This window comes from Pan paniscus, chromosome 11 (genome assembly GCF_029289425.2).
Source record: "Pan paniscus chromosome 11, NHGRI_mPanPan1-v2.0_pri, whole genome shotgun sequence".
NCBI lineage: Eukaryota > Metazoa > Chordata > Mammalia > Primates > Hominidae > Pan > Pan paniscus.
Window position 1 is genome coordinate 9,245,017 of NC_073260.2, and position 27,539 is coordinate 9,272,555.

The following is a 27,539-nucleotide window of genomic DNA, read 5'->3' on the forward strand; positions in this document are numbered from 1 at the left end:
GCTACTCGGGAGACTGAGGCAGGAGGATCGCCTGAGCCCAGGAGTTTAGGGCTGCAGTGAGCCATGATCACCACTGGACTCCAGCCCGGGCGACAGAGTGAGACCCTGTCTAAAAGTAAGAGGACAAAGTAGAAAACAAAGGCTTTCACATCTTAAATTCAAAATTCCATTTTGTCTTTAATTCACACACTGCATGAGAGACAGAATGTTCCCAGTGTTGAACAACGTGCCAAGAGTGTTCCTGAAACACCATTTTGTAGGGACATCATCTACTCCTTACTTAGAAACTTTCTGTCACTGCCCATGGCCAAAAGGAAGCAGTTTTAACTTTTCAGGCTGACATTTAAGGCCCTCCCAGACTAGTTCTATTGTCTAAATACTCATGACTTTCTTAATTTGTTAAATGTCCTTATCTCCTCAGACTGACATTCCATGGAACTCTGTGTGTCTTTCAGGGAAGCCCAGGACGGGCTTCCTGGAAGGCTATGCCCCACGACAGCCTGGTTCAGGCTGGTGGGGGGAGACTCTAGAGGGATGAGGGAATCTACTAAAGGGAAGAGGCACACGCAGCCGGGTGACAACCCAGGCTCCGTCATTCACAACTCTGAGACCTCGGCAGGCTGTAGGACTCAGTCTGGCTGAAGAAGTGACCACGGTGGCTCGACAGCCGAAAGACCGGCACAGTCCCTCAGCATGTTTTGCTTAGCAGGCAGCAGGGTCATGTGTATTTACTGCTATGCCACTGCCTCTGTCACATTCCTTTCCTTCAACACCCAGGCCAGTCCCATCTCTGTCACAAAGCCCTCCTTGATCCTTCCAACTTGAGTGCTTACTCTCTCCTTGGAAACACAGAGCAACTGGCCTGTCCCATTCATTTGATGTCAACACACGTTCCTCATTATTGAACGTAAGGGTGGATGAGGTCTGTTAGAACTCCGAGAGGAGCTTTGCTGCAAACTCTGCCAGAGTTGGGACGGCTGATCTGGGTGCCTCAGGAGTTGTCCCCTTCCACCCCCAACCTTCCACATTTACTTTGTGCTCCAAAATGTGAGAAAAGTTCACAGGGACAACTCTGTCAAACAGACGCTGTCTGGTCAAGCAGAGCAGGGTAGCTGTGCATCCCTGCTAAAACCTCTCTGTTCATTGTAAGTTCTTTACATCCAAGTTCTGCTTCCAGTAAGACAAGGCTCCTCCCGCAAAAGACTCACAGCCTTGTAAGGCTGGCCTTGGCCCTCGGCCCCAAACATGGTAAGGATTTAGGAAATGTTTGCCCCTCACGTCTACTACCATATTCTACCTGTGGAAACTCACTGGTGTAGTTCACGGTTTTAAAATACTTTGTTAATAAAATCACTACATCTCTGAGCTTCCTCGCCAAGGGCACCATTTAGTTATGAAGCAAATGATGCAGAAGAGAAAACAGTACTGTGTGTTACTGTGTGTCTCCCTGTCACTGTCAGCAGCTCTCTACTCAAAATCTAGGCCCCCAAAGGCCAGTGGCTGACTGATGCCCAAGCATCTCCCAGTGCAATGACCTGAAGTCTGTTCAGAATTCAGAAAGAGAATCTCAGTCTTCAACCTCCACTAGCAGAAGCTGGGGTTTCAGGGTGAGGTGACTCCCTCTTCCCATACAGGCTTGGAGCTGAGCCCTGCTAAGCGCCAAGAAAGGAAGTGACAAATGGGATGAGGGTTCTTTTACCTGGAGTGGAATGACAATCATGAAGATCTTTTTGTCTTTATCAGAAAGGATGTGCTTAATGAAAGCCCAGCCAGTGCCAATGAGTGCAATGGTGATGAAGAGTAGCGCCCCTTTCAAACTGGAAGAGAAAACAAGGAACAGACACCAGCGGGTCTCTTTAGACTCTCACTGCCAGTTAGATTGCATAGCTCATTCTATGAGTTCACAAGCTTCTTACAAAAGACGGGCAGCCAAATTTAGGAAATCCATCATACATGAGCACCACTTCCTTCAGGGTACACAGTTAGCTCTGCACCCCACAGCCTGGACAGCCAATGGCCGCAGAGAGGCAGGAGTATGCCACTAAGCCCGACTTCCCAAGTCTGGACAGCCACCCATGAGCTACACTCCTCTGGTATGGCAGGGGCCCAGACAGGCTGCCACAGGAGGGCAGGGCTGGTTAACTTGGGGCAGGTTGTTGCCCACCCCCCTTGTCTTGTATGTCATTTCGTGGTGTATTTCACATGGACCTGCATACTTACAGGTGAGTTATGTAGTACACAACAGCCCAGCCTTCGATAGGGAAGCCCTGGGAGGAGATGTAGTGGTAGTCAATCTGAAATCAAACAACTGCATTTCAGAATCACTCATTATCTACATGGCTCCACAAAGAATCTTTTAACTTGGACCCAGATGGGAAATTATCCAAATCATTGTCATTTTGTGACGCTGCCACTGGATATATTATTGCCTTTTCCAAGGAGGCCACTTTCAAGTACAGCAAAGAGTACATGTCTAGAGACTGTCATCCTTGCAAGTGTGCTCCACGGGCACTTGGAGGCCCACAGACAGGAGAAGTTGTGATCTTACCCCCTTGGGCAAGTTCATTTTAATTTGCATAAGTTCCAAATATACAAAGCTGAGGCTCAATTCTCATGCCTCCAGCTTTATAGCATCAATTTTCTCTCAGATAAATATGCTAATACTGAATTGAACTTCAAATCACATAGGAACATGAGGGAATATCTGGAAATAATAAAAAAGTCGTGGAGGCCGGGCGTGGTGGCTCACGCCTGTAATCCCAGCACTTTGGGAGGCTGAGGCGGGCGGATCACGAGGTCAGGAGATCGAGACCATCCTGGCTAACACGGTGAAACCCCGTCTCTACTAAAAATACAAAAAAATTAGCCTGGCGTGGTGGCGGGCGCCTGTAGTCCCAGCTACTCGGGAGACTCAGGCAGGAGAATGGCGTGAACCTGAGGGGAGGAGCTTGCAGTGAACAGAGATCACGCCACTGCACTCCAGCCTGGGCAACAGAGCGAGGCCCCGTCTCAAAAAAAAAAAAAAAAGTCGTGGAAACAAGTCAGCAGGTGGCACTCTCATCTCTAGAAATGGCAAAAAAACAAAACAAAACAAAAAACAAAGAAATAAAAACAATAATAAGTGTTCTAGAAAAATTGTAGGTCTGTAAGCAGTATTAGAAGATGTCTGAAGTCTAATATGAGGGGAGGTGGTAATCATTTACCCGCATGGCCAGGCCCTCCCAGACAAGAGGAGGCTTTATGAGAAATGTATTCTTTGTCTTTGTTTCCCACCAATCTATCCCCTTTCTTCAAATTTCTTTTGCCTGCTCACACAGGCATTATACGTAATTTCATGAATGATCCTCAAAATGCTAATACATACTGCATGGAACACCAAGGAAAGAGACTTGGTGAAAGGAAGGGCCGCCATCAGCCAGTGGATTTTAAATACATCATTCCTATAAAAACAGAGAGAAAAGAATTAAAGGAAGATTCCATTCTCCCAAAGGACAGCCAAAGCTCCAGACATCAGCTATATTTATAAGGAGACAGGAAATATAATCTGTGCAAACCACAAACATGAAACTTTTTTTTTTTTTTGAGACAGGGTCTTATTCTGTCGCCCAGGCTAGAGGACAGTGGTGTCATCACGGCTCACTGCAGCCTTGAACTCAGGCTCAAGCGATCAAGCAGCTCTCAGGAAGCTGAGGTGGGAGGATGGCTTTAGGTGTATGCCACCATGCCCAACTAGTTTGTTTTGTATTTTTTATACAGAAAGGGTTTTGCTAAGTTTCCCAGGCTGGTCTTGAACCCCTGGCCAAGCAATCCACCCACCTCGGCCTCTCAAAGTGTTGATATTACAGGCATGAGCCACTGTACCCAGCTAAAACTTTTTTTTTGAGACAAGAGTATCGTTCTGTCACCCAGGCTGGAGTGCAGTGGCACGAACTTGGCTCCCCGCAAACTCCACCCCCCGGGATCAAGTGATGCCCCCCCACCGCCTCAACCTCCTGAGTAGCCGGGATTACAGGCGTGCGCCACGATGTCTGGCTAATTTTTGTATTTTTAGTAGAGACAGGGTTTCACCACATTGGCCAGGCTGATCTTGAACTTGTAACTTCAAGTAATCCACCCGCCTCTGCCTCCCAAAGTGCTGGGATTACAGGGGTGAGCCACCGCGCCTGGCCACATTTTTTATAAAGTACGTTTTGCTGGTAAAAAAGGCCTTGAATGGAGTCCTAAAGTAATCTCTAATACACAATTTAATGTTGTGAATGAACCTGAGAGTTATGCACTAAAGCCAGACATGATGGATTCCAACTCTTGAGTAAATGGAAATCTAACACAGGCTGCCAGCTTGTTCCCGGAAACCACCCTGGGAAAACCAGAGGCAAGAATGAGGTAGATGGACCTGAGAAAACAGCACAGAACTCCTAGGAAAGCAGAAAGCGATTACAAATAGCTGTAGGGGAAGTCTGCAGCCCAGAGTAGGGGGACTGGGAGCCAGCAGTAGGGATGTGTGAGGAGAAAGTGCCAGGGTCATGCCCATTTCTCTCTCCTTCATGGCTGGTGTCTGCAAATACCCCAGGCCAATGAGACAAAGCACCCATTCCCATGCCCACCCCGTCACAGATACTAGTCCACCTTTCGGCTGCCGGGCATTAAATTCCTCTACTCCTTCCCACCTCCCCTTAGGAATTAACCTAATAGAGCATATTAAGACTATTATGAGGCTAGGTGCAGTAGCTCATGCCTGTAATCCCACACTTAGGGAGGCTGAGGTGGGAAGATTACTTGAGCCCAAGAGTTTGGGATTAGCCTGGGCAAGATGACAAAACTCCATCTCTACCAAAAATACAGAAAGTTAGCTGGGTGTGGCAGTGCACACCTGTAGTCCCAGCTACTTGGGAGGCTGATGTGGGAGGATCACTTGAGCCCAGGAGGCAAAGGCTGCAGTGAGCCGTGACTGTGCCACTGCACTGCAGACTGGGTGACAGAGCGAGTCCCTGTCTCAAAACAGTCTCAAAACAAACAAAAATTAAGCCAGGAGTGGTGGTGCGTCCCTATAGTTTCAGCTATTCGGGAGGCTGAGGTGGGAGGATCACTTGAGCTCAGGAGTTTGAGGCTGCTGTAAGCCTTGATTATGCCACTGCTCCAGCCTGGACAACGTAGTGAGACCCTGTCTCAAAAAAAAAAAAAAAAAAAAGCAAAGAATACAGGCAGCCACAAGAGGGGAAATGGTTAATGAGTCCCTAAAATGATAATCCACATCACCAATATTCAGAGAAATGCAAAATAAAGCAAGATACCACTTTACACCTATGAGATTGGCAAAAATTAAGATGTCAGTATTGGTAAGAATGTGCAGAAACAGCAAACCTTATTATGTATGCACCACTGGTAGACGTATAAACCTATATGCCACACTGGAAGGCAATCTGGCCCTTAACGAAATTAACTGATGGCTGGGCGCAGTGGCTCATGCCTGTAGTCCCAGCACTTTGGGAGGCCAAGGCGGGAGGATCTCTTGAGGCCAGGAGTTCAAGACCTGCTTGGCCAACACAGTGAAAACCCGTCTCTACTAAAAATACAAAAATTAGCCCGGCATAGGCGTACACGCCTATAGTCCCAGCTACTCAGGAGGGTGAGGCAGGAGAATCGCTTGCACTCAGGAGGTGGAGGTTGCAATGAGCCAAGATGGTGCCACTGCACTCCAGCTTGGGTGACAGAGTGAGACTCTGTCTCAAAAAAAAAAAAAAAAAGAAAAGAAAAGAAAAGAAATTAACTACCCATGGCACAGTGTGCTTCCTTCTGGGACTGCAGCTCGGAGGCTGCACAGATCCACAGGGGATCTTTGGAGGTACATGCCAGCACTGGCTGGGGTAGCAGGGAGATGTAGGCAGTCCAGGCGTGTGTCTATCACTAAAGGACCAAAGCAGTCAAACGTGAGGACACAGAGCATGGGATGCTGTGGAGTAGGTAAAAATCAATGAATGAGATGCACACTCAGCCACATGGCTAGATCGCAGAAAGGATAATAATGAGTAAAAAATGTACAACAACAATGTCTATAGATATTTTATGTAAACTTAAAATAAATGCAACACCAGTAAACAGTACTTATCTATAAGAATATAGAAATATCCAAAAATCAGGCCAGACGCAGTGGCTCACGCCTGTAATCCCAGCACTTTGGGAGGCCGATCACCTGAGGTCAGGAATTCTAGACCAGCCTGGCCAATGTAGTGAAACCCCGTCTCTACGAAAAATACAAAAATTAGCCAGGTGTGGTGGCAGGCGCCTGTAGTCCCAGCTACTCGGGAGGCTGAAGCACGAGAATTGCTTGACCCGGGAGGCAGAGGTTGCAGTGAGCTGAGATTGCACCACTGCACTCCAGCCTGGGGCACAGAGTGAGACGAGGTCTCAAAAAAAAAACAAAACAAAAAAAAGTCCAAAAATGTATATGCAACACATTTGAGCAGTTCTCCACGACTGGGAAGGAGTGGGAGAGGGGACAGGAAATGAAGGGGAACAATAGAGCAGGAGAGGGGCCTGGCACCAAGTGAGAATGAGAGTGTACCACAAAGGGATATCAGTTTCTGGGCTCATTTCCTCCCTGGTACTTTCCTGTTCCAGTGCCCACCTACTTGAAGGTCAAAAGGGAAGTCAAGGCCAGAATAGTCTGGAACTACTGAATGCCAATGAGATTTACCCAGGGTGTAAAACCACCCACCACAAAGAGCTGTGCTCATTCACACTCTGGCAACCTTGACTTGCAGTCCATGGTTAGAACATCTACGATGGGGCAGAGATGTGATGGAAAGAATACTCACTGACCTCGGCTCAAATACTAGTTCTACCTACACTTGAAGTTGGGAGGGGCCTGATACATACTAGCAAGCAGACCCGAGTTCCAGTCCCAGGTCTGTTGGGTGACACTGGCTCTCGTTTCCCCTCTCTGGGCCTCAATAAATGAGGCAAAGATCTCTTAGTCGTTTCCAGCTTTCAGGGGCCAGTGAAATGCGCCTGGCGGCCTTGGTCATATGCCTTTGTATCATGTGGGTTTCCAGTCTACCAGAACTGACTCTAAGACTCCCGGGAAAACATGGGCAGGACTTAACTGACCTTCCCCCATGCACACTATACTCCAACAAAAATTACAGATGAGACTTGTACACAATAGGTCAGCCTCATTTAACCACAGATTGAAAACTGTTACCACGGTCTGGGAGCACTGGCTCATGCTGGTAATCCCAGCACATTGGGAGGCCAAGGCAGGTGGATCACGAAGTAAAGAGATCAAGACCATCCCAGCCAACATGGTGAAACCCCGTCTCTACTAAAAATACAAAAATAAGCCAGGCATGGTGGCGGATGCCTGTAGTCCCAGCTACTTGGGAGGCTGAGGCAGGAGAATCACTCAAACCCGGAAGGCAGAGGTTGCAGTGAGCCAAGATTGCACCACTGCACTCCAGCCTGGCGACAGAGCGAGACTCTGTCTCAAAAAAAATAAAATAAAACTGTTACCACAATTTGATATAAGTGAACCAGTGACAATGACTATTGCCACCAATAACTAAAGGAAAATTAAAACACCACTGAACCCCTGGCTACTAAACTATTTTATAAATACCTCATGTTTGGATTGTGCCCTGATTTGCAAAGCCCTCTCATACACATTATCTTAGGGGGAATCACAGAACATGTCTAAGAATCCAAGACTCTTACAGGAAGGCAGAGTAACTATTACTGTCCCAGTTTCATAGCCAAGAAAAAAAGAGATTTACAGTGAAGCAAGGCACACAGGCAGTCACTGTCCAAGTTCACACCTGAAATCAGGTCTGACTCCTACTTCTCACTTTTCCAGTAAAGGCAAAAGTAGAACTTTCTTTAAAAAAAAAAAAAAAAAAAAAACAGAGGCCGGGTGCAGTGGCTCACGCCTGTAATCCCAACACTTTGGGAGGCCAAGGCAGGTGGATCACCTGAGGTCAGGAGTTCAAGACCAGCCTGGCCAACATGGCAAAAGCCAGTCTCTACTAAAAATGCAAAAATTCGCCAGGCATGGTGGCAGGCACCTGTAATCCCAGTTACTCGGGAGGCTGAGGCAAGAGAATCGCTTGAACCTGGGGGACAGAGGTTGTGGTGAGCTGAAATCTCACCACTGCACTCCAGCCTGGGCGACAGAGCGAGACTGTGTCTCAAAAAAAAACAAACAAAAAACCAAAAACAAACAAAACAAAATAAAAAAACCCACCCAAAAACTTTCATGGCCTAAATTTTTATAACCTTCCCTCCTTCCATCTGCCTCTTTCTCTTTCTTTCTTAGAGACAGAGTCTTACTCTGTGTCCCAAGCTGGAATGCAGTGGCACAAACATAGTTCACTACAGCCTCGAACCCTTGGGCTCAAGCAATCCTCCCACCTCAGCCTCCCAAGTAGTGAGCACTACAGGTGTGCACCACCACAACTGGATTTTTTTTTTTAATTTTGTGCAGTGGCACAATCTCAGCTCACTGCAAGCTCCACCTCCCAGGTTCACGCCATTCTCCTGCTTCAGCCTCCTGAGTAGCTGGGACTATAGGCACCTGCCACCACGCCCAGCTAACTTTTTGTATTTTTAGTAGAGACGGGGTTTCACCGTGTTAGCCAGGATGGTCTCGATCTCCTGACCTCATGATCCGCCCACTTCGGCCTCCCAAAGTGCTAGGATTACAGGCGTGCACCACCGCGCCCAGCCCACAACTGGATAATTTTTAAATTTGTTTGTAGAAATGGAGTCTTGCTGGGCCAGGTGTGGTGGCTCACGCCTGTAATCCCAGCACTTTGGGAAGCTGAGCCAGGTAAATTACCCGAGGTCAGCAGTTCAAGACCAGCCTGGCCAACATGGTGAAACCCCGTCTCTACTAAAAACATAAAAATCAGCTGGGTATGTTGGCACATGCCTGTAATCCCACCTACTTCCGTGGCTGAAGCACCAGAATCGCTTGAACCCAGAGGTGGAGGTTGCAGTGAGTAGAGATTAGGCACTGCACTCCAGCCTGGGGGCTAGGGGAGAGAGTGAGAATCCATCTTGAAAAAAAAAAAGAAATGGGGTCTTGCTATGTTGCCCAAGCTGGTCTCAAACTCACAGACTCAAGTGATCCTCCTGCCTTGGCTTCCCAAAGCACTGGGATTATAGGTGTGAGCCACCACACCTAGCCCATAGGATTTTTCTTAGTAATTGCTACTTGAAAATCTAGTCCAAACATGATTATGTAGCTCCTTCCCAAGTAAACAAGAAACTCTTTCTATCTGATGGGTGTACAGGATATCACAACAAATAGGTACCAGCAACTGAACCCAGCCAGAGTCTAATATACCAGACTCCGAGCATGTTCATTAGAAGACAATCAAGCTACCAAGGACTAAAAAAGTCTCAATTTCCACCCCAATGCTCCAGAGAAAGAGGTATTTCAGGGTGCTTAATTATTCTATGAATTTAAATCAATCCATATTATAATAGCATATTCGCATACCATCATTTACTCAGTTTATGAGCCTTATAATAAATACTTTACACGATTCTCTAAATGAATATTAATATTTTGTTTTCAATTTTCTTGGAGGGAGAAAGAATTCATGCATATGCAGCTGCTCCCCTCAAGAACCAAGTACAGGAAGTTAAAGCCTCGGGGGTTTCAGAAAAAAAAGGCTAAAAGCCAGGCAGATGGGCTTTGAAGAGGTTTTGTCCAGTGACAAGTATCTGGAAGTCAATGCAGAGAATCTATCCCAGTGCAGCTTTGAGCCAAGACCTTCAGTTCTAAGCAGTAACTCCATGCTCTCGCCAGGCAGTGCTCATCGTCACTAACTTCCTCTCCAGAAGCAACAGCCCCTGAATGAGACCCATGTGTTTACTCTCAGTCCTGGACTGTGGGATCTCCACCATGGAAACACTTAGCTTATACAGTCTATTTTGCTTGCATACCATTAAAAATATTTAGGGCCGGGCACGGTGCCTCATGCCTGTAATCCCAGCACTTTGGGAGGCCCATGTGGGCAGATCATGAGGTCAGGAGATCGAGATCATCCTGGCTAACAGGGTGAAACCCCATCACTACTAAAAATACAAAAACAAAATTAGGCGGGCGTGGTGGCGGGCGCCTGTAGTCCCAGCTACTCGGGAGGCTTAGGTGGAAGACTGGCGTGAACCCAGGAGGCGGAGCTTGCAGCGAGCTGAGATCACGCCACTGCACTCCAGCCTGGGATACAGAGTGAGACTATGTCTCAAAAAAAAAAAAAATTATAATAATAATTTAGATTTGCTTTTTAAACAAAACAACAGAAAGTGAACAGACACCAAGGCATGCAAAGGGCTCCCACACCATAATGCTCCCGCACAATCTTCATACTGTTTCCGGGAAGATGCCCTTTGAAAGGAACAACACTGCTAAGTGCCAACTGCCTCCAGGTTCAGGAGCCAACAAACAGTGACATTATTCAAATCTCAACACACTCTTAAGTTGAAGGGAGAAATAGCTTACCGTCGTTTTCGAAGGATATGAATCCAGATGGTCCCAGAAAGAAAGAAGAAAAAGGCCATTGAGATGTATAATTTGGGGAGAGGAATTTCTCCTGCTGAGAGGTAGCTGTCAGGATTCTTCTCTGTGATCTCAATCTGAAACCAGCATGAAATTAATTTTTACTTTTCAGAAACATATCATCCCTTATTCAGCAATTTGGAATCTCAGTTGTTTCACTTAAGCTTAAGAAAGTAAGTACCAGTGGCTGGGCATGGTGGCTCACACCTGTAATCTCAGCACTTTGGGAGGCTGAGGCGGGTGGATCACGATCACCTGAGATCAGGAGTTCAACACCAGCCTGGCCAACATGGTGAAACCCCGTCTCTACTAAAAATACAAAAAAAATTAGGGCCAGGCGCAGTGGCTCACGCCTGTAATCCCAGCACTTTGGGAGGCCGAGGTAGGTGGATCACAAGGTTAGGAGTTCAAGACCAGCCTGGCCAACATGGTGAAACCCTGTCTCTACAAAAAATACAAAAATTAGCCGGGTGTGGTGGCGCACCCTTGTAATCCCAGCTACTTGGGAGGCTGAGGAAGGACAATCACTTGAACCCAGGAGGCAGAGGTTGCAGTGAGCCAAGATTGCACCACTGCACTCCAACCTGGTTGACAGAGCAAGACTCCGTCTGGAAAAAAAAAAAAAATTAGCCAGGCATTGTGACAGGCGCCTGTAATCCCAGCTACTCAGGAGGCTGAGGAAGGAGAATCACTTGAACCCAGGAGATGGAGGTTGCGGTGAGGCAAGATCATGTCATTGCACTCCAGCCTGGGCAACAAGAATGAAACTCCATCTCAAAAAAAAAAAAAAAAAAAAAAAGTGAGTACCAGCAAACAACCACACAACCACTTTTTTTTTTTAATTTGAGACAGGGTCTCACCCTTTTGCCCAGACTGGAGTGCAGTGATGCAATCTCGGTTTACTGTAACCTCTGCCTCCTGGGCTCAAGAAATCCTCCCACCTGAGTAGCTGGGACTAGAGGTGTGTACCACCACGCCTGGCTAATTTTTCACACTTTTTGTAAAGAGAGGGTTTTGCCATATTGCCCACGCTGGTCTCAAACTCTTGGACTCAGGTGATCTGCCCACCTCAGCCTCCCAAAGTGCTGGGGTTACAGGCATGAGCCACCATGCCCAGCCAAAACCACCACATTCTTAACACACAGGTTGAAGTGCAGACACATCCTAAATTGCTTTGTATTTTCCTATGAATCCTCTGCTGAAGTATCCTGCACAGTGGCAGGAATGTGTGTCTGCCCACATTCTTTTCTTAAGTATTCTTAAAATCTAATCTTATACAGAAACAAATCTCCCGTTTTATGCTGACAAAATCCACGTAGAACAATCTCCAAACAGTACTCACATCAAGGCTGAATGTAAACTTGTCACTTGGCAATTCTTTTCCAAGGCATTTATGAAAATAAAGACTGTAAAGGCCTTCTTGGTCATCAGTGCTGATGTTAAAGAAAAACTGAAAGTGAAGAAGAAAACATTTAAAGGTACCCAAATCCTCAGCTATATATATTTTTTATTTTTTCTTTTAAAGTATTGTTTACTTTTTTGTTCAAATTCTACTCAGCTATATTTTTAAACCTTAGAAATAAGTTATGAATATTAATGGATTGAAGGAAATAAAGACAGACTGCTTAAATTATCGACTCTCCCATGGCAGAGTTTAAAGAGATATCTTCTTATTCTATGATTCCCTTCCGATATTTTGTTACAACAATTTTCAAGCATACAGAACAGCTGACAATTGCATAGTGAAAGCTACATAGCCACAACCTCACTTCTACAGTGAACATTTTACTATGCCTGTTTTATCACAGATCTAGCCATTTGTGATGGTCTTTGTGGAAGTCTTCAAAGATAACCTAAGATGTGGTTATCTAGTCTTCAAGCTAACGTATTATTTTGCTCTTTATAGGTATAAAATACTCTTTAAAAAGGAGGCTCATCTTATACTTGAAAACCAATCAATATTTCCTCATCAAAATTTACAACTATGGTTTTAGAGAACAATAATGAAGGCTACATTTTCTACATTTAGACAGTTTTCTGTTTTTCATACATTTCATGAGTTTAAATGAAGTTTAATGTAAACCAAAAGACAGACAGACAGACTTAGAGAATATGACTTCTTGGTCAAGCCTAAGAAAATTTTACTTCAGCCATAAGTTCTACCAATAAAAAGAAATCTCCCTGAAATACATTTTTAGGGCTACATATATATACCTATTAAACTACAAAGAAAAGCTAGGAAGTGACTACGGTAGCATTTTTCATGACAGGGGTTGCTCTAGAGTTGGGAAGGACTATGAGGGAGACACAAGGTTTCTCAGGTGCTGGAACTGTTCTATTTCTTGTCCTGGGTGGTGGATCATAAAGGTGACTGTTCATAGTTACTTGTTAAAACTCAATATAAGTACTTCACACTCTTCTGCATGTATACTGTACCTCACAATTTAAAAAAATGGGGAAAAAAAGACATCTGACAAAAATAAAAATAAAAGACCAAGAACACATGAGCTGGAATGATTAATATGTTAAACCATGTGCCAAACTCAATTGTGAATGTGAATGTGTATTTTAATCCCCTGAGCTAGCCAGAATAAGAAAACTTTTCTAAACACATGGACAACTTCTATTTTAAAAGATTCAGGGGAAGTCTAAAAAAGATATGAAAGTTTAAAAGATATAATTTTTTTTAAAAAATCAATCATGGTTGATCAGAGTAGGCATCTGACCCTTAGAGAAAAAAACAAAACAAAAATGTCAACTCTAGAGTTGGAGTAAGCCCTGACAGTCCCCTTCCTGTATTTAGGTAGATAAACCACTATCCCCATGCCATGAATGAAGCAGAAGCGCTCAGAGTGGACTGCACCATCCAAGACTGGGAGACACTGGGTAGAACAGCGAGAAATCATGACGACTTCTTTCCAAGGTGGGGGAAAGCCAGAGAAACGCAAGCTACCCATGCACTGCCTGCTCCACGCATCCCAAGAACCCTGCGGATGGGCTGTTTCAGCACGTGCTGTTAATCACCATGCAGACTGCTGTGCCTGGATGTTCGCCTGACACAAAGTACTGGTGCCTGACATGTGTGCATCCTGTAACACTTTCCTTTGTGATTAAAAAAGAGGGAAGCATTTGAAAAACTTTTATTTTTTTGAGATGGAGTCTCAGACTGTCGCCCGAGCTGGAGTGCAGTGGTGTGATCTCGGCTCATTGCAACCTCAGCCTCCTGGGTTCAAGCGATTCTCCTGTCTCAGCTTCCCAAGTAGCTGGGATTACAGGCGCCCACCACCACCACACCCAGCTAATTTTTTGTATTTATTTATTTATTTTTTTAGTAGAGACGGGGTTTCACTATGTTAGCCAGGCTGGTCTCAAACTCCTAACCTTGTGATCCCAAAGTGCTGGGATTACAGGTGTGAGCCACCATGCCTGGCCTGAAAAACATTTTAAAAACTCATTTTATTAACAAGCATTTTAAAGTGAGAGAAGGAAGAGAGAAAAGTGCTTTTTGTATTTTCTCAAGGAGGCAGTAAAAGGCAAAGTGGTTAAACACATGGGCCTTGGAGTCAAACAAACGTGGATCTGAATCCCCTACTTAGGGCAAGTTACATTACCTCTCTGAGCTCAGTTTCTCATTGGTAAAAGAGAAAAAACAACAATACCGACTTCACAGAGTTGTTTAGAGGATTAACTGAGATAATGACATAGAAGCACTTAGCACAATGCCTGGTATTGGTTCATCAGTCTCTATAAATATAGGCCCAAGGCCAAGATCAGGAGTTTCATATACATCAATAATATGAGACAGAAAACCCCTGCCCTTAAGGTATCTTCTGTAGAGGGGGAGACAGGCAATAAACATAACTAAGTACAGTATACAGCATGTTGGAAGTGATAATACTAAGGAAAGACAGAGCACAATGAGGGAAATAGGAGTGAGCTACAAACAAGAGAAGCTTTGTTGAGAAGGTGACATTTCAGCAAAGACTTGTGGAATTCTGAGAGACAGCACTCCTGCCTGTGGGAACAGCGAGAGCAGAGCCTAAAGCCTGATCTGTCCGAGAAAGAGCAAGGCGGTTTGTGTGGGAGAGCAGAGTGTGAATAACAGGAGCTGAGATCAGAGAGACAACAGGGGCTAGACCACATGGGCCTTGCAGACCAGTGGGAAGACTTGGGCTTTACTCCAAGACAGATGGAAAGCTGCTGGAGGGTTCTGAGCAAATGAGCACCCTGCAAGTTCTCAATAACCGTTAGCTATTAATATGGATGGCGACGAAAATGATGGTTACTAAGCTTAAAGAACATACAAACATTGTTGAACAGGCAAAATGATCTATGGAAAAAGAAATCAGAACAGTGCTTATGGGGATAGAGGGGCTTTCTCAGAAGATGGAAACACAGAAATATTGAGACAGTGAATTACATGGGTATATATGTATTTGTCAGTACTGAACAAACCGTATACTTAAGACACGACCTGTGCATTTCACTGTAGGCTTTTTTTTTTTTTTTTTTTGAGACAGGGTCTCACTCTGTCACCCAGGCTGCAGTGCAGTGGCATGATCGAGGTTCACTGTGTGAACCTTGACCTCCCAGGCTCAAGTAATCCTCCTGCCTCAGCCTCACTAGTAGCTGGGACTAGAGGCACATGCACCACACCTGGCTTTTTGTAATTTTTTTAAGAGATGAAGATTCACCATATTTCCCAGGATAGTCTTGAACTCCTGGGCTCAAGTGATCCTCCCACCTTAGCCTCCCTAGTAGCTGGGACTGTAAGCATCTACCACCATGCCTGGCTAATTTTTGTATTTTTTGTAGAGATGTTTCACCATGTTGCCCAGGCTGGTCTCAAAACTCCTGGGCTCAAGCAATCCGCCTACCTCAGCCTTCCAAAGTGCTGGGGTAACAGGCGTGAGCCACCACGCCCTGCCATTTTTTATTTTTAGATGATTAAACAGTGAGGTTCAGAAAGTAAGTGAGACCAGGCAAGGTGGCTCACATCTGTAATCTCGGCACTTTGGGAGGCCCAGGTAAGAGGACTGCTTGATCCCAGGAGTTCAAGACCAGCCTGGGCAACAGAGCAAGACCTCATCTCTACAAAAAATTTAAAAATTAGCCAGGTATGGTGGTCTATGCCTGTAGTCTCAGCTACTTGGGAGGCTGCGGCAGGAGGATCACTTGAGCCTAGGAGGTTGAGGCTGCAGTGAGCCGTGATTATACCATTGCACTCCAGCCTGGGCAACAGAGTGAGACCTTGTCTCAAAAACAAAACAAAAAGAAATGAAGTGAGGTGTCCAATACACCCAGCTAGTAAGTGGGTTCTGAGGCCCAGTCCAGTATCTTGTTCCCATACGTATGCTATTATGCTGCCCCTAAACACTCATGGGCAATTAATAACTCTGACAGCTAAGCAGGTCACTCAAAGCCTCTAAGTCTAGGTGAAATCATCTCTAAAATTACAACATCACCGTAAATCATCACCAATGGTCCTTTCAGAATGGGGTACTATGCTTCTGGCACACTTTGAATGGGAGGTAGCATGGGGTTGGGGCAAAGGGGTCATGGGAACAGCCAGGCAGGACTGGGTTGGAAACTGTACCGTGTCACCTACACTAGATAGTCACAAAGTTATTCACTCTCAGAGACTTCTGATTTGATAAGTAGATGGGTAACAATATCCACCTTGTGGGTTTGTTATAGGGAGAGCTATTGCATTTAAGTGACTGATACAGGGCATACCTAAGTTGTTATTCCTAAATTCAAAATTCCTCTAAAAAAAAATTACCCTTTTACACGGTAGAGAGGAATTCTAGGAGGCTTTACACAAAGAGCATACATACCTGAAATGACACTGCCCCACCATTATTATGAACAGAAAAGGATTTCTCTCCCATGGCCTAAAAAGACATAATAGTATGTTTTAGGATGACACCGGCATAGAAAGCATGCTAATTAAAAGTAATTTATTAAACAAAACAAAACATGTTTCTTAAACTCTAAATTTGCTGACCTTCAAAAGCTCTCTGAAAATAAAACCAACTATCCTTTCGAGATGGCTGAAATCTGCTTTCACAGAGAATGGTAGTTGTTCTTCACCTGTCTCTTCTGCCTCTGCACTAACCCCTACCTCCACCCCCTGCCTTGAATCTTTCCGCTAGACAGCTTGTCTACCCTTGAAGTTTCAGCCAGACTAAGGGTGCTGACCCAGGCCATGCCGTTACATCCCCTGAATTCCACTCCTCACATCAAATGGCCAAAATATTGGCCAGGCGCAGTGGCTCACGCCTGTAATCCCAACACATTGGGAGGCCAAGGTGGGCAGATCACTTGAAGTCAGGAGTTCAAGACCAGCCTGGCCAACAAGGTGAAACCCCATCTCTACTAAAAATACAAAAATCAGCCAGGCGTGGTGGTGCGTGTCTATAATCCCAGCTACTCCGGAGGCTGAGGCAGGAGAACTGCTTGAACCCGGGAGGTGGAGGTTGAGATCGTGCCACTGCACTCCAGCCTGGGTGGTAGAGCAAGACTGCGTTCCCCCCATCAAAAAAAAAAATCAAAATATTGCCATTTATACAGTAAAACTGAGCAATGAAAAGAAATGATACATGCAACAATGTGGATGAACTCAAAGTAATTATGCTGAATATAAGACAGAAAAGAGTGCTGCATAATTCAGTTATATGAAGTTCTATAAAACTAATCTATACCCCAGTGACAGATCAGTGATTGCTTGGGGACAGGGGACTTACAAAAAGGCAGAAGAAATTTTTGGGGTGATGGATATTTCACTACCTTGATTGATAAGTCAAAGTTATCAGATTGCTGCTTTACATATCTACAGTTTATTTTAGGTCAATTATACTTCAACAAAGCTGTTAAGACAAAACATCACCATTTAGATGTCCCCCTCACGGAGAAATCAAGATATCGCAAACCAAAACTTTCCCAGTTTTTCCACTTCTGCTATTTCTACGACCCACTCCTCTGCTCCTCTCTTTCCCTCCCATCACCCTAACTGGCTTCCCAGTCGTTTACCATCCAAGGCTCTGCTCTAGTCCAGATCCTCATCACCCGAAACCTGTATTCTCACAACTGCGTCCTTCCTGGTCCTTCTAACAACCCTTTCTCCTTCTCCAAGGCTACCCTTCACATCACTTTCGGAATTATGATCTTTAATAAACAGTCTTTCCCAATCAGGAACTCAGGATGACTTCCCGTTGCCTGCACATCAATTCCTCTATTGCTTGGCCCTGTATTATCTAAGACCTCTCTCTGCTCCCAAATATGTGTCTTTTACTTCAAACGAGCCAGTGCTCAGCATTTGTCATCATCCAGTCTTTGCGTATGGCATTCTTCCTCCCCTCCCTTGTCTTTCTCTTCCCTGAACAAACTCCAGACTCAGCCCCGGCGACAGCTCCTTCCAGAGGGCTTTTCTGATGGTTTGGCATCTTCCTTCCCTAACTACCTGACCCTACATCATGTAAGGGCTGTGCAACTTAGAAATCAATTTTCTTTTCCTTTCTTTTTTTTTTTTTTTGAGACAGGGTTTCACTCTGTCACCCAGGCTGGAGTGCAGTAGCGTGATCTTGGCTCACTGCAGCCTCTGCCTCCCAGGTTCAAGTGATTCTCCTGCCTCAGCCTCCCAAGTAGCTGGGATTACAGGCATGCACCACCAAGCCCAGCTAATTTTTGTATTTTTAGTAGAGACAGGGTTTCACTATGTTGGCCAGGCTGGTCTCGAACTCCTGATCTCAAGTGATCCCCCAACCTCAGCCTCCCAAAGTGCTGGGATTACGGCATGAACCACCACATCTGGCCCCCTGTAGATGAGATATGTGTGTGTGTGTATGTATGTATGTGTGTGCATATATATATATATATATGTTAGATCTCTGTATTGCAGGTTCCACATCTGCAGATTGAACCAACTGCCAACCAAAAATATTTTTTAAAATAAGATGAAAAAGTAATAGTAATAAATAACATAAATAAAAAACCAACATAGTGTAACAACTATTTACAAAGCATTTACGTTGTATTAGGTATCATGAGTACTCCAGAGATGATTTAAAGTACACAGGAGGATGTGTGTAGGTTATGTGTAAATACTATGCCATTTTATATAAGAGACATGAGCATCTACTGATTTTGATATTCACTAGGGTTCCTGTAACCAATCCCCTGTGGTCACCAAGGGATGACTGTATATGTATGTCTGTGCATGCATGTATGTATATATATCAATACACACACACACACATGCATATAACACACACATGTACACACATATCCAGAAAAGCTGAGCACAAAAGGGTGGTTAGTTCTTACCTTTGAATCCACTGTACTTCTTTTAGACTTTCCACCGTCTAGAAGCAAGAACATTTAAAAGAGAGTGCTGCATGACTCAACTTACAGATACATATATATATTACAGTATCATTTTATGAGGCTTCAGCTTGTCTAATATCAAATAATTAAACAAAACAATCTTGGGGACTGCCATTTCCTCAGGTCCCAAAACATAATTCTTGTACTGTCGAAGCAGCAAATTAGACCTTTTTATATTATAAACGGTATCTAGTAACCGGTAATGGTAACAACAGAATTCATTTCTGGATATTCTAGCTTATGTTATTGCCAGAGAGGCCACATGGAATGACTTCCTAATTTTCTAAGTAATCACATTTGAAAACATAATTTTTAAGAAGAAGGCCAGGTGCGGTGGCTCATGCCTGCAATCCCAACACTTTGGGAGGCTGAGGCAGGTGGATCACCTGAGGTCAGGAGTTTGAGACCAGCCTGGCCAACATGGCGAACCCCCATCTCTACTAAAAATACAAAAATTAGTCGGGCATGGTGGTGCATGCCTGTAATCCCAGCTACTCGGGAGGCTGACACAGGAGAATCCCTTGAACCCAAAAGGTGTAGGCTGCAGTGAGCTGAGATCATACCACTGCACTCCAGCCTGGGTGACAGAGCGAGACTCCATCTCAAAAAGAAAAATATGAGATACATGTACACACTTGAAAAAGTTAACAGCAAGTAATATTAGTATAATGATACTTTCCTCCCTACAGGAAGAAGATTGCTAATGGCTTCTTTCATGGAACAGAGTGGGCATCTATCTTTTGTTTTCACTTAAGATATTCTTGGGCTGGGTGCGGTGGCTCATGCCTGTAATCCCAGCACTTTGGGAGGCTGAGATGGGCAGATCATGAGGTCAGGAGATTGAGACCATCCTGGCTAACATGGTGAAACCCCGTCTCTACTAAAAAATACAAAAAAATTAGCCACGTGGTGGCAGATGCCTGTAGTCCCAGTTACTCGGGAGGCTGAGGCAGGAGAATGGCGTGAACCTGGGAGGTGGAGCTTGCAGTGAGCCGAGATCGCGCCACTGCACTCCAGCCTGGGAGACAGAGCAAGACTCCGTCTAAAAAAAAAAAAAAAAAAAAAGATATTCTTTTTGGGAAAGACTGGACTTCAGGCTCCCTGCAGGAAGGAAGAGAATAAAGAGAAAGAAAAGAATATTTTCTTCCCAGAGAACGGTGATATGAGCACAAAGAAGCTAGACAAGAAGCAGATGGTACACAGGCATTAACCTACACCATTGCACAAATGCAGTCTTTCTGTGTGGCTTTTAACTGCAGTCAAGTTGGACAGACTGAATGACACAGTTTGGATGTCTGTCCCCTCCAAATCTCATGTGGAAAGGCAGTCCCCAGTGTTGGATGTGAGGGCTAGTGTGAGGTATCTGAGTCATGAGGACATATCCCTCATGAATGGCTGGTGCCCTCCTTGTGGTAAGGAGTGAGTTCTTTCTCCGAGTTCAGGAATGATCTGGTTGTTTAAAAGAGTGTGGCACCTCCCCACTCCCTCTTGCTCCTGCTCTCGCCATGTGACCTGCCTGCTCCTTCTTGCCTTCTGCCATGATTGGAAGCTTCCTGAGGCCCTCACCAGGAGTAGATTCCGGCGCCATGCTTTGTATAGCCTGCAGAACTGTGAGGCAATTAGACAATTAAACCTCTTATTTTTTTTTTGTTGTTGTTGTTTTTCGGTGGTGGTGGTTGGTTTTGAGACAGGCTCTCACTCTGTCACCCGGGCTGGAGTGCAGTGGCGCAATCTCGGCTCACTGCAGCCTCTGTCTCCTGGGTTCAAGAAATTCTTTTGCCTCAGCCTCCCCAATAGTTGGGACTACAGGCGCATGCCACCACATCCGGCTAATTTTTGTGTTTGTTTTTTTTTTTTTTTTTGAGACAGAGTCTCACTCTGTCGCCAGGCTGGAGTACAGTGGTGCGATCTTGGTTCACTGCAAACTCCATCTCCCTGGTCCAAGCGATTCTCCTGCCTCAGTCTCCTGAGTAGCTGGGATCACAGGCACGTGCCACCATGCCCGGCTAATTTTTTGTATTTTTAGTAGAGACGGGGTTTCACCATGTTGGCCAGGATGGTCTCAATCTCTTGACCTTGTGATCCGCCCACCTCGGCTTCCCAAAGTGCTGGGATTACGGGCGTGAGCCACCATACCCGGCCTAATTTTTGTATTTTTAGTAGAGATGGGGTTTCACCATGTTGGCCAGGCTGGTCTTGAACTCCTGACCTCAAGTAATCTGCCCACCTTGGCCTCTCAAAGTGCTGGGATTACAGGCATGAACCACCATGCCCAGCCTCCTTTGAGAAAAACATTGTATAAGCAGTAAGTATGTATGTATTTATTTCGGAGACAGGGTCTTGTTCTGTCATCCAGGCTGCAGTGCATCACGGTTCAATGTGGCCTAGACCAGTCACATTCAAGCAATCCTCCTGCCTCAGTCTCTTGAGGAGTTGTGACTACAGGCACATGCCACTATGCATGGCTAATTTTTTTATTTTTATTTTTGCAGAGGCAGGGCCTCTACGTTGCTCAGGCTGGTACAAGCTCCTAGACTCAAGTGATCCTCCCACTTTGGCCTCCCAAAGTGCTGGGATTATAGGCGTGAGCCACTGCACCTGGCCATAAATTATCTTTAAAGAACTCACATGAATCATCAGATGAACCTGACAGTTAATAAAAAATGGTGAATATAAATTGGTTAATCAACACATGGAGAAAAAGTACAGTCTCAGTAATAAGAGTAAATATAAATAAACAGGAATACCTTTTCTGCCTTTTATTTTAGGATTTTGTTTTTTGAAAAGAAAATACCCCATATTGGCTAGGACATGATAATGTGCCCACTATTCCTACATATTTCTGATAAGAATATAAATCCACACAACTCACTTGGAAAGGAATTTAAAAATATATATCCATATTCTCAAATGCATTCATATCCTTTGAACCAGAAATTGCAATTCTGAAAACCATCTTAAAGAACGTTCTCTATACGAAGAGAGTTCTATGCATAAAGAAGTCCACTGCAGCAATATTCATAATCACACAAAAATGGAAATGTGTCTCCTCAAGGGGAAAGGTTGAGCAAATTACAGTATCTGCTTAACAGGATATATGATAGGTATAAAATGGGCTAAAAAGTAATCAGGCATGCATATAAAATTATAAGCATGACTGAATTTTAAAAATCAAATGTTCTAGACTTATGAAACAAGCTTATAAGAAAACATAAATTACTAAAATTCTAACACTGGGAATAAGGAGAAATGACTGTTGTTTTTCCATCTGCTTCAGATTTTCCACATTTTTCTTTAACATTTACGTATTTTTGTGTAACTTCCAAAATATAATGCTAAGACGACAACAGATCATGTTTTACTTTTACTTTTAATTAGGAACAAAAAAGCTACAAAGCAGGTAGTGAAAACTGAAAGCCAGTTTCCACCTTACGGTTTACCTTGTGTCTTCTGGGTCTGGTTGCCTGCTGAAGCAGGGTTAACATTAGGCTCCTGGCTCTGACCAAGGACTTTCTCATCCCTGCTGAAGACGATCTTTGGTAACTGGGTACCAGCTTCTGGTGGAGACTTTACTCTTACCCTACATTCAAATAAGACAGAAGGAAAAAAGGTCAAAGCAGTGCTCCTGGCCACTGAGCATGCTGCGTGCAGGCCCTGTGCCAAGCTCATGCAGTCCTTATGATGTTCTACAATGTAGATTCTATTATCCACATTCTACAGATACCGAAACTGAGGCTCAGAAACGTTAAATAACTTGCCCAAGGGCACCAAGCTAGGAAGTAGTTGGACGAGGATCCAGGTAGTCTCTCTTAAGCCTAAGATCTTAGCAACCACACAATTCTGAGGTACATCTTTCTCCTTAAGTATCGTTAAAATGCTCAGCAAATTGGTGCACAAGAGAAACGGACAAAATGTAAAACATCAGTAAGACTTTAAAGTGAAATCCAGGCCAGGCGTGGTGGCTCACGCCTGTAATCTCAGCACTTTGGGAGAGTGAGGCGGGTGGATCACTTGAGGTCAGGAATTCAGGAACAGCCTGGCCAACATGGCAAAACCCTGTCTCTACTAAAATTACAAAAAAAAAACTGGCCGGGTGTGTTGGCATGCGCCTGTAATCCCAGCTACTTGGGAGGCTAACGCAGGAGAATCGCTTGAACCTGGGAGGTGGAGGATGCAATGAGCCAAGATCGTGCCACTGCACTCCAGCCTGGGCCACAGAGCGAGACCCCATCTCAAAAAATAAAGAAAGCAAGTGAAATCCAGGGAAGCGCGAGAGGGCAGTGGCACTGTTAGTTGCCTCCTAATATCCATTTCCACCCTTCCCCCTTCTCATGAGACCCAATTTTGTTTACCCCATCCCACCCAGGAGTGGCCAGTGACAGTTCCCATGCCTGAGTGGATGCCCAACCTAAGCTGGCACATTCAAGCACTTCTCATTCTAACTGGAAGAGGAGCCTGCTCTCTGTCCCTTGGCTGGATATGAATGACGGAGCAGAGCCACCTTGTGATGGCTGGGAAACCTGCCTGAGGAAGAAGCTAACACTCAGGATGGCAGAGCAGAAAGATGAAATGCACCAGAGTCCCTAACATCAGCAAGCCACCGCAGGCCTGTCTCTCGCCTGCCCCACTGCACATAGGTGAGGTAATCAATGTCTTCACTATTCATGCCAGAGTCTAAGTCAAGTCTTTTGTTGCTTGCTTCCAAAAGTAGACTGACTAATACAGGAGACTGTCAGATCAATTTTCTTAAATGAAAACAGAGGTTATCACGGAGAATATTTTAAAAGTTAGGGTCTACAATGGTTTTATGACAAAGCATTTTTTTTAGAAGCTTATTCATTAGTCTTCTTACCTCCAGTCTTGTTCATCTCAAATCCGTCCTCTTCTGGCCTGCTAGGAGTCTACCTTACAGGCAAGTCTGAGCACATGATTCCTATCTTAAAGGCTCCCTCAGCAATTACAAAGTACACAGGTGGAAGTATGCTGAACTTGAAAACACAAAGTCTGATAATTCATCAAAGTTCAACTTTTTTTTTTTTTTTTTTTTTGAGATGGAGTCTCACTCTCTCACCCAGGCTGGAGTGCAGTGGCGCAATCTCGGCTCACTGCAAGCTCCGCCTCCTGGGTTCACACCATTCTCCTGTCTCAGCCTCCCGAATAGCTGGGACTACAGGCGCCCACCACCACGCCCGGCTAATTTTTTGTATTTTTAGTAGAGACGGGGTTTCACTGTTTTAGCCAGGATGGTCTCGATCTCCTGACCTCGTGATCCGTCCGCCTCGGCCTCCCAAAGGGCTGGGATTACAGGCATGAGCCACCATGCCCGGCCTCAACATTTTTAAAGAGGCTGAATTGTCAGAAATCCTCACCAACAATCTCATGAGGCAGATACCATCATCACGAAGTAGGTAAGGACACTGAGGCCCAGAGTCACAGGGCTGGTGAGTGGAAGAAGCCATTATGTGGACCCAGTCTTGTTTCCACTCTGCCTTTGCATAGACTATGCCCTCTGCCTGGAATGCTTTACTTATTCATCTGGTAAAAGGCTACTCACTAGAAAGCTGCTTGGGCCAACACTTATCTGAAGCCTCTCCTTCCTTTCTACAATTCATGAGTTCTTCCCTTCCACTTCTCTGTTTGGCGGTGATCATGTGTATTGCCGTTCTGTCTCTCCCATTGAGGACAGGACGTCTGTCTCCCTAGCCTTGTCTTGAATCTCCAGCACTCAGCACGGTCTCTGGCACATGGCAGACACCCAAGGAATGTTAGCATACTACTAAATTCTCCCCGACTCTACTCTAGGACTGAACTGAAGGAACTTTAGAATTACTTACTCACTTCTGGAGATGTCTAGGATTAAAAGGGTGACAGAGACAGACTGTTTCTTTAAAATACAGTAATTCACATCTTCATCCTGAGAAAGGAAGAGCCAATTGTACATCATCTTATTCATTCACACTAGAACAAGAACAGAGTTTTCAGGAACATAGCAAATGAGTGGCTCAAACTCCATTCAAAATAGTAAACCGGTGGGCGCGGTGGCTCACGCCTGTAATCCCAGCACTTTGGGAGGCCGAGGTGGGTGGATCGTGAGGTCAGGAGATCGAGACCATCCTGGCCAACATGGTGAAACCACGTCTCTACTAAAAATACAAAAATTAGCCAGGTGTGGTGGCAGGCACCTGTAGTCCCAGCTACTCAGGAGGATGAGGCAGAAGAATCACTTGAACGAGGGAGGCAGAGGTTGCAGTGAGCCAAGATCACACCATTGCACTCCAGCCTCGGCAACAAGAGTGAGACTGTCTCAAAAACAAAAAACAAAAAACAAAAGTAAACCAACTGTGGGTTCTCAAAAATGCTTGGAAGTCAAAGCAGCCACCACCTCAAGAAATGGCGCTGTGGCCGGGTGTGGTGCTCACGCCTGCAATCCTAGCACTTTGGGAGGCCGCAGTGGGTGGATCACTTGAGTCCAGGAGTTTGAGACATGGCCAACAAAATGTGAAACCCTGTCTCTACTAAAAATACAAAAATTAGGCAGGCGTGGTGGCACACGCTGGTAGTCCCAGCTACTCAGGGGACTGAGGCAGGAGGATCGCTTAAGCCTGGGAGGTCAAGGTTGCAGTGAGCTATGATTGTGCCACCGTACTCCAAAAAAAAAAATGAAAATGGCACTGCAAGAAGTAGGGTGTTCCCGTTCAATGGCCTGGGCTCAAGTGAAGAGATGAATCAGGTCACACATTTAATACTCACCAGGTAAGAAGAAAAGCCATCATTCTTTGTACGGTCTAGGCTAAATCCAATCTAATGGGGAGTGAAAAGAGTAGAAGTAAATATCTACACAATTGTCCATACTTTTCTTACTCAAAAAGCAGAAAAAGTGGTACTTCTAACATGGTCTCCTCTGTTTTCTTAGCATTCATTTTGTAAGAAGGCAAAGTAAAATCACTCAAGCAAAGTCACTAATTATTAGAATTATTACAGAATTACATTTTAAGTGTTAAAAGTGAAATTATTTGATGCCTGATATATAATTTGCTACTCACATGCTTAATTATCTCCATATTCTGGTATTTTATATTTAAGCATTGGGGTTGGAAGGTGACTCTCGCCTAAGCTAAAAGAGTAAACCCCTGGGCTGGGCGCAGTGGCTCACACCTGTAATCCCAGCACTTTGGGAGGCCGAGACGGGTGGATCACGAGGTCAGGAGTTCAAGACCAGCCTGGCCAAGTTGGTGAAACCCCGTCTCTACTAAAAATACAAAAATTAGTCGGTCATGGTGGTGGGTGCCTGTAATCCCAGCTACTCGGGAGGCTGAGGCAGAGAACTGCTTGAACCCGGGAGGCGGAGGTTGCAGTGAGCTGAGATTGCGCCACCGCACTCCAGCCTGGGTGACAGAGCAAGACTCCATCTCAAAAAAAAAAAAAAAAAAAAGAGTAAACCCCTGGATCTCATTAAAAGGTACTTACAGTCACATCCTTGTCTTCAGGCTCATTCAGTGAGAGGCTACTGACATTCACCACCATGTACCCATCCTTGAAGAAGCCAAAGGTGTTCAGATGAACTTTATGCCTCACATCATCCTAAAGAGATTTGTAGTGGTGGAATTAGTTATATGGAAAAGTGCTTTTGATTATTTAACCTATTCATTTGCTTTAAAAAGTATGATATCAGGCTGGGCGCGGTGGCTCAAGCCTGTAATCCCAGCACTTTGGGAGACTGAGGCGGGTGGATCACCTGAGGTCAGGAGTTTGAGACCACACTGGCCAACATGGCGAAACCCTGTCTCTACTAAAAATACAAAAAGTTAGCCGGGCATGGTGGCGGGCACCTGTAATCCCAGCTACTTGGGAAGCTGAGCCAGCAGAATTGCTTGAACCTGGGAGGTGGAGGTTGCAGTGAGCCGAGATCATGCCACTGCACTCTAGCTTGGGTGACGGAGCAAGACTCTGTCTCAAAAAAAAAAAAAAAAAAGTAAAAGAAAAGAAGAGAAAAACTATGATATCTCATTTCTTGCTAGCCAGCCAATGTTTCCATATGCTCAGTAACATACACAGCTGTGGTAACATGTCTTTCTCCAAAAGCTGAAGACAACTCATCGGAAATCCAAAACATATCAACAGTTTCTGCAGAAGGAAGTATTCAATGGATTCAAATTCACTCCAATGCATTGGTATGGGTTCTAGGGGCAAACTCAGTGGTTAGCTGAAATGTGAATTCCAGGGCAGGAGGAACCATGTTTTCGTCATCCCCATATCCTTCCTGATAGTACAATGCCTGGCATCTAGTAGGCACTCAAAACATGCTGGGGGGTGGGGAGGAAGAAAAGGAGCGGCTGAAGCTGTTCCAAGAATACACTCATTTATATAAATCCTCTTATCAATTTGTGTGTACCTGGCTCCTCCCATTGGCAGGATAAAGAATGAAGCTAAGCTATAAGTCAATTATTTAAAAAGGTGAATTTTCACCTAAAAATGATACAGTAGATGATGGGTTTTCAGGCAACAAAGCCTTATGCAAGAGGAATCCCAGGAATAGGAATTAGCGACATGGAGACAGAGTCTTTTGGATACAAGATAATCCTAAGGTTTGGTGAGA

General features: G+C 44.9%; 1 protein-coding gene across 2 annotated transcripts in view; it reads right to left on the reverse strand.

The window, feature by feature from the left end:
- Positions 1 to 27,539, reverse strand: part of GPR107 (G protein-coupled receptor 107) — an 87,827-nt gene that overhangs the window by 37,137 nt on the left and 23,151 nt on the right. For both annotated transcript variants that reach the window (XM_008975931.4, XM_008975930.4), the window contains exons 2-12: positions 26,411 to 26,524; positions 25,694 to 25,744; positions 24,778 to 24,857; positions 22,384 to 22,523; positions 18,884 to 18,921; positions 16,396 to 16,452; positions 11,901 to 12,008; positions 10,502 to 10,635; positions 3,365 to 3,440; positions 2,221 to 2,294; positions 1,700 to 1,817 (exon numbers count right to left, since the gene is read on the reverse strand). In XM_008975931.4, the coding sequence (XP_008974179.1) occupies positions 1,700 to 1,817; positions 2,221 to 2,294; positions 3,365 to 3,440; positions 10,502 to 10,635; positions 11,901 to 12,008; positions 16,396 to 16,452; positions 18,884 to 18,921; positions 22,384 to 22,523; positions 24,778 to 24,857; positions 25,694 to 25,744; positions 26,411 to 26,524 (990 nt within the window). The remainder of the gene's footprint in view (positions 1 to 1,699; positions 1,818 to 2,220; positions 2,295 to 3,364; positions 3,441 to 10,501; positions 10,636 to 11,900; positions 12,009 to 16,395; positions 16,453 to 18,883; positions 18,922 to 22,383; positions 22,524 to 24,777; positions 24,858 to 25,693; positions 25,745 to 26,410; positions 26,525 to 27,539) is intronic.